General features: G+C 27.3%; 1 protein-coding gene across 2 annotated transcripts; it reads right to left on the minus strand.

Moving 5' to 3' along the window:
- Positions 1 to 246: 246 nt before the first annotated feature.
- On the minus strand, positions 247 to 6,463 carry LOC140436405 (enoyl-[acyl-carrier-protein] reductase, mitochondrial-like). Of its 2 annotated transcripts, none has more exons than XM_072525175.1 (4): positions 6,319 to 6,463; positions 3,138 to 3,428; positions 2,801 to 3,082; positions 247 to 764 (listed from the first exon to the last, which is right to left on the minus strand). In XM_072525175.1, the coding sequence occupies exons 2-4, from the start codon at positions 3,406 to 3,408 to the stop codon at positions 304 to 306; spliced, it is 1,014 nt and encodes a 337-aa protein (XP_072381276.1). In that variant the 5' UTR covers positions 3,409 to 3,428; positions 6,319 to 6,463; the 3' UTR covers positions 247 to 303. The 2 variants fall into 2 exon arrangements, with proteins under 2 accessions (XP_072381276.1, XP_072381275.1); XM_072525174.1 differs by having other exon boundaries at positions 6,012 to 6,433.
- Positions 6,464 to 8,218: the final 1,755 nt, after the last annotated feature.

Below are 8,218 nucleotides of genomic sequence, written 5' to 3' on the forward strand. Positions count from 1 at the left end.
TACTCACAAATTTAAAGGACTCAAAATGTAGGTAGCAAAAAAATTTCGGTGCCCAACCAAACCCCCCACAGAAAAATTCTAGGTGCGCCACTGCACCCTTCCATGCATATAGAAAGGTACCCTACTGCCGGACTACGAGTTGTAACTGAGAGGACAACGATCTCATTAGTTTGAAGTTTAAACAGATAAATAGGCCTGAAAGATCTAAAATAATCTGAAAACATTCAGTAAAAGAATTCACAAATAAACGTAAACAACTTCTCCTATAACATCTAGTTTTTATTTCACAAAAATAATACATCCTCACATTTTACTACTCAAATTCCTGAAATCCAAGATGAATTTTTTTCCAATCATACCACCTGGAGTTAGGGTATTTCTTAAAGCTTCCTTATAACTCAAAAAATCAACTAACACGTGTGGTGGTGCTTTTAACTTTCCCTCTAACACCATATCAACGATCTCATTCATTATTTTAGGAAGTTTGGCGAAATTCTCTTCTTTATTATACCATCGGCTTGTGTTGAAACCGTCTAGTCGGATATTTTTGAAAACCAGAGCCGTCGTTGAAGCTGTAACGGGTTCTAACGACATACCACCGTAGGTTACTAACACTCCTTCCTCTCGTAAATGCCTCATAATGCTAGTGGCGGAACTTCCACCGATGCAGTTAAGTCCTAGTATAGGATTGTTCAACTCTCCACTTTTATATATGTCGGTTTTTCTAATTTCTTCTTCGGTAAAAACATAGGTAGCACCTAAACCTATAAAATAACATAAACTGTTATATATATTTTAGGAATTTAGAATAAAATAGAAGCCAATATTCAACATAGTACTTTCTACACAATCATAGGTTTTTTTAAAATATCTTTGCATACAAGTAGTTGCCTTGGCACGAATGATTACCTACAAGTAATAAAGCCCTTGATCAATAAAGAATACAAGAAGTTATTGATATTATTGGTTTTAGAATTTAAGAAAGCATTTGACTCAGTCCAGCATAACTCCATATTAAGAGCAACAGGTAGGGCATACAGAAATAACGTCATAACAGTCTATTGGTACCAACTCATACACGGAAAGTTCGACGAATTGTGTTCCTTTCGCCGTTTACTTTTATATATTCGTTGTCTCAATTTATTTATTTAATATATATATATATATATATATATATATATATATATATATATATATATATTCGTTGTCTCAATTTATTTATTTAATATATATATATATATATATATATATATATATATATATATAAATATATATATATATATATATATATATATATATATATAAATATATATATATATATATATATATATATATATATATATATATATATATATATATATATATATATATATATATATACAGATGCAAAAAAAACGTAACGGAGAAACTTTTGGTCAAATTCAAAGTAGTTCAATTTTTTATTTTTAGCCCTATTTTGATGATTTTTTTAGCACACTGTGTATAAATCTTAATTGGGTATAGTCGGTTTGTTGATAAAATTTTATATTTAACCTATTGTACGGGGTTAATTATTAAAACGTGGTTTTGTTATCCTAACTTTGAAACATCCTGTGGAATAATTCCGGTTGCGAATTTTCGTAAAACCTTATTTTTCGATTGCAACCATGTCTCCTAAGCATTGTGTTTTTTGTTTCATGTCAAAATATGCCTTGGTTCATTTTTTAGAGCCAAATGAATTTGCCACCGACAATGCAAAGTTAGGATAAAAGACCACCTTTCGATTAACCCCGTATAATAGGTTAAATACAAAATTTTATTAAAAAACTCACTATACTAAATTAAAATTTATAAATATTTACACAGTGTGCTAAAAAATCATCAAAATAGTACTATGAGAAACAATAATTGAAAAAATATTGGAGAAAACAAAAATGGGAAGTTTCTGAACAACGTGAAGTTTGTAGACGACATGGTCCATATCATCCCAGCATAAGGAACAAATTCATTTGTATCTATGCTGTGATATCATGGACTAGATCATGCGTGCCAACTTCTTCAAGTCCTTCAAAGCTTTTCTTGCTCCCGATAACCGAGGAAAGTATTTATATCAGATATTCCTACTTGCTTGAAAAAGAAGGTCTTTGATCAGTGTGTGCTTTCGGTTCTAACGTACGGAGCAGAAACACTGACCCTTACCAGAAAAGTAATAAATAAAATACCAGTGGCACAGAAAACAATGGAGACTCTCCACATCGTTAGAGTTAAACCAACTTTTGACGATCGCCATCAAAGGAGAAGAATCAATAAGAGTCTTGAGTGGGATAACATTAAAGAGGATAGATGTAGAATTTAGTAGACGAGACAGACATTTCTGTAATTCAAAACAATATTACCAAGATGTGATATGGCGATTTCACTTTGAGTGAGCTTACATCGATGCTATGTTGTTAGTATTATTTTAAACAGTATAGAAACATGGACCTTAACAGACGCCATATGTAAAATATTGTAAACGTTCGAAATGTGAGCATATATAAGTATAAAAATTCCGTGGACTGGCAGAAAAACTAACGAGTATATATTGAGCCAAATGCATAAACAAGCTAAAATTGTTAACACCAAAGTAAAGAGAACTATAATATTTTGGATATGTTCTGAGAACTGCCAAAAATAACCTGCTGCAGTTGATAATCGAAGGTAAGATTGAAGACAAATGTGGACAAAGTAGAGAAACGACCCCATGGCTCAATAACCTGTGTCAAAATTGATGCAATTGGTTGTCAATGTTACTAAATATTTTAATCAACAAAAAACTTACTTTTTAAAAATGATTTTAGATCATCAATCAGTGGTCTATCCCTCACTATGTTCACATTTTTTATTCCCCATGCCTTGCACATCTGAATGGCAACAACTCCACAAGCAGAATTCGCTCCATTTTGAATAACGGTATCTCCAGGGCCTAATTTTACGAATTCTTTCAGCATTGTATACATTGTTATTGGATTTATATGCAATGTAGCCCCTTCAGGAACATTCAAACTTTTGGGAATGCGAAATAAACTTTCTTCAGGCAACGTTAGATGGGTCCTCCATGTTCCTATAATACATAACGTGTTTAGTGTAGTCGCTTATGCAGATATGTAATATTATACCTGCATAAACAACTGGTATAACGTGATCTCCAACTTTAAGATTCTTCACTTCAGGACCAACTTTTATAACTGTTCCCATACCTTCATACCCAGGACTTTCAACATTTAATGGGTATTTTCCTTGTATAATATTTATGTCTACGGGATTGACAGCAGCTGCTATCATTTGGATCAATGCTTCGTTTTTGTCTGGTTCTGGCATATCATAATTTTCCAAATATAGGACATCCAGTGGATCTCCTGTGCTGGCATATGTTATTTTGGTTGGCATTATTAAATGTATATATTACACTAAAAGATAAAAAAAGTCTAACTATTGAACAGAATATAAATCACAATAGCAAGCACTTTACAAACTACCACCTAGAAAGTTATATTCCTGGAAGTTGTCTATGAATAGAGAAAAAATTATAAGAAAACATATGGATTATATAGTATTTTTAATTAAGGTCTTTCTATCTTTAAATAAAAAAAAACAAAGTGTGTGAGAGATATTTTTATTCACTTAAAAGGCCTCTAGAGTCTAGATGGTATTGTGTTTAGAATATAATATCATTAAAAAATATAGAATGGTGTTGGTCGTTAGGTCTAGTTTGACTATTGTGTAATAATTAATTTATTTAATCATTTCTAAACTAAAAATTCAAAAGGTTATGGGTACAGGAGACTCTGGTAAATAATTAAAGTAAAAAATAAAGTAATAGTGATTATGTTCAAGGATGTTTGCAGGTCAATAATTTCCATATCTCACAGAAGAGGATTTCAACAGTTGGAAATTTGGATGTAAGACTTTATTAAATGAAAAGAAAGTATTATCAGTGATTAAAAGTTTAGATCCAACATAGAGAGAAATTATGCTGCAAAATCAAAGTCGATTATAATTCAGTGTGTTACAGATAATCATTTAGATATTATGCAGATAACAGATGTCAATACTGCTAAAGAAATGCCGAAAACACTCGAAGATATTTTGAGAGAAAAAGTATTTTCACCAAGCTTACATTAAAAAGAAAAGATGCCTTTAAAATGTAAAAGAGATCACAAACTGGATGACCATTTTATGAAATTTGGCAGAATTATAAGGGAACTGGAAGGTGTAGATAGTAAGATATATGAATCAGACAAAGTATGTCATCTTTTCTTAGCCCTTAATGAAGCATATTAATCAGAAATTACTGCAATAGCAACATTAAACACTGGGGTAACTATGGATTTTGTTAAATCTAGATAATTTGATGCAGAGCCAAACAAATATGATAAAAACAAACCAAATAATATGAGCAATGAGGCAGCTTTCTTGCCTTTACAACAGAAACTAACTTGCCTTCGCATTTATGGTGTGAAGCAATGAGATGTTTAGCTTATGAATTGAACAGGAGTCCTACAACAGCTAATGGTGGTAAAAGACCTTCTCAAATATGGTATGGCGAAAATAATATTAATAATCTTAGAGTTTTTGGTTCTAAAGCATGGAGTGTAACACTTCTTAAGCCGAATATATTTGATAATATAATTAAAACAACAATAAAAGTAGGTTATTCTAATTCAGGATATAGATGGTGAGATTGTAAAAATGACAAAATAATTACATCTACAAATGATATTTTTGATTAAAGAACAAATTAAATAAAAGTTAGTGTAATTGATGTCAACAATAACAGTAAAAATCAAATCAAAATGAAGGAAGTTCTGAAAGAACTGAAGATGGAAGCAAGAAAAATGAAAGCTTAGATAAAAATTGAAGAAATAATTAGAATTGAAATAGAAAGTAATGAAAAGGATCCCAAGTATCTAGACGAAGAGAAATAAAATTACCAGAACATTTTAGTTAATATGAATTGTACTCAGCTTATTGCTTACTATGTATTTTTAAATGGCAAACCACACACATTTGAAGAAGCACAGAAAAATAAAGAGTGGAATAATGCAATTAATCAAGAATTGATATATTTGAAAGGCCTTTCTCAAAAGAAAAAATTGTCATCTAATATGCATGTCAAGCATTTCTTGCAACTACTGTAATATTATAGCAAGAATATATTTCTTTTGTAAGATTGTTTAGATTTAAGGGATTTTTCCTTTCATGTCATGCAGCAAAGTTAAAATCCAACAGGAGTGTTAATTATAAGTTGGTAGTTAGTGTAGGTTGGCTATTGTGAAATCATGTGTTATGTCAACACAACATCATTATATTTGTTTTGTAAGTGTGATAATGATAATGGCAATGCAGATAAAAACATAGCATGTTGATTATATTAAAAAGAAATTATCTATACCTGTATCTTATCAATATTCTAAAAATACTAAAGAAAAACTGATAATAATACCCACACACAGTAATAAACAATTAGAAATTTGGATTAATGGACAAATAAGACAAATTCAATTAGATTATTCCACCCTTTATGCTCATATATGATATTTTGTCCTGCAATCTTAGTTGTGTTATTTCTCTTCCCCTTAACACTCCTTACTTTAGTTTTACTCTCTAATTACTTATTTGCCTTCTTCTCCTTTAACTTTATATTTATTTTTAACAGTACTTAGAAGTCTTATGAAAAAAAAATTAATAGCATTATCTTTTATAGGTATATGATTCCCAATTTAAAGTTTTTAATGGATGATATCTTAATGTCAACAAAAATATTGAACTAAGTACATCTGTCATGAAACAAAATCTTAGAGGATCTTAAGTGATATTGCATAGCATAATATTGCAAACAATTTACATATCAGTACTGTAGGTACCTATTATATCTGAATATTAAGTTTTTTATAATTTCAAAAAGGCAAACAATATAAAAATGGAGCAAGTTTGAATTGTTGGTATTAAAACTGCCATTTCATTAGTTTAAACATTAAGTAGGTACTTACATTTTTATTTTCTAAAAGTGTTCTGGAACTTATTCAAGGCACTCCAAAGTCCAACTGATTAATAAAATAACATTTAAGAAGGTGCACTCATTAAAATTAGAGTGTTTACATTTATGATAATGAATTAATTCAGCATGACTTGGTATATGATAATTTCTTTCCATAAAAACTAGTTTTTCACATGTAGGTAGCTATAATATAAAATTCTAATTGCCCAATTCTTTTATGTTTTTTCTTTACTCTAATTATACTTGATTATACCTTTACTAAATTCAATTCCTAACAGGTTTTCGTATGGACAACTTACATTTTTATGTCATTAATCCAGTTTCTATAAAATTAGTACTTAAAATCGTTAATTTATAGGCGAGAAAACAAAATATAAATAATGCAATTGACAGGTAACAGTCGTAACAGGTAGCAAGTAGTTTTGTGTTTTGTTTACATATTCAATACAGGGTTGCCGTAATTTCGTAATTAAATTACGCCGTAATTATTTTTTTTAACATTTACTTATTTATCAGTAGCATTTTTTGTCAGGATTAAAACATTATAAGTATCTATTACTTGACCCGATGTATAAAAATACTATTATGTTTTCATTTAAATTATATAAATTAATAATTTTTTATCAAAAGTTACGAAACGGCAACACTGTATTGTCATTTAATTGACATCTCAAATTAAGGTCATATGTCATATCCACAAACCATACATTTACTCCATAGATAAGAGGGTTAGGGGTTAGGTTAGGTTATACTCATTACATTACTCATATCATATCATTATTGTCATTTGACTTTGATTAAAATGCATTGAATTATAAAAGTACAAATATTATAATTATAAAAGCAGAATATGAATTGTAAGAACTTGCAGAACATTTATGGTATAAATCAAGGGACGAGGAACCATTCCAAGAGAGCGTATATTAGCCTGCCGCGCCGACTGGGAGACCGGTACCTTATCAGACGACCTATAAGTAGGTACCTATCAGGTACTGATGTTTTAATGGTTCAGATATATAACTACTGATGAACCTGAATTAACTGTACCAGAACAACCAAATAATAATTTAAAATTAAAAGTGAAACTGGAACAAACCATGAAGTGGAGATATCCAGGAGTGGCTAGTATACCTGTTGAATACAAAGCACGTGGTGTTCGTGTGTATTAAGGTATAATATAAGGTATATTTTTATACCTTAATACTCACGAACACCACGTGCTTTGTAATAATAATTTACTCCACATGTCTTAAAAGATAGAAACCAACCACCTGGGCTTCTTTGTATGCAGTTCCTTCAGTCCATAAATATGAATATATGAATAAGTTTTATTAACGTTTACTCTAGAATACTCCTAAATGATAGGGGAAGGGTGAGCAAAGTAGCCATACTATATAAGGAATATTTTTTTTATCTTGAAAAAAAAAAAAATAAGAAATACACTATATATTAACATTACGCTATCCTATATATATATATATATATATATATATATATATATATATATATATATATATATATATATATATATATATATATATATATATATATATATATATATATATATATATATATATATATATATATATATATATATATATATATATATATATATATATATATATATATATATATATATATATATATATATATATATATATATATATATATATATATATATATATATATATATATATATATATATATATATATATATATATATATATATATATATATATATATATATATATATATATATATATATATATATATATATATATATATATATATATATATATATATATATATATATATATATATATATATATATATATATATATATATATATATATATATATATATATATATATATATATATATATATATATATATATATATATATATATATATATATATATATATATATATATATATATATATATATATATATATATATATATATATATATATATATATATATATATATATATATATATATATATATATATATATATATATATATATATATATATATATATATATATATATATATATATATATATATATATATATATATATATATATATATATATATATATATATATATATATATATATATATATATATATATATATATATATATATATATATATATATATATATATATATATATATATATATATATATATATATATATAG

This window comes from Diabrotica undecimpunctata, chromosome 3, assembly GCF_040954645.1.
Source record: "Diabrotica undecimpunctata isolate CICGRU chromosome 3, icDiaUnde3, whole genome shotgun sequence".
Lineage (NCBI taxonomy): Eukaryota > Metazoa > Arthropoda > Insecta > Coleoptera > Chrysomelidae > Diabrotica > Diabrotica undecimpunctata.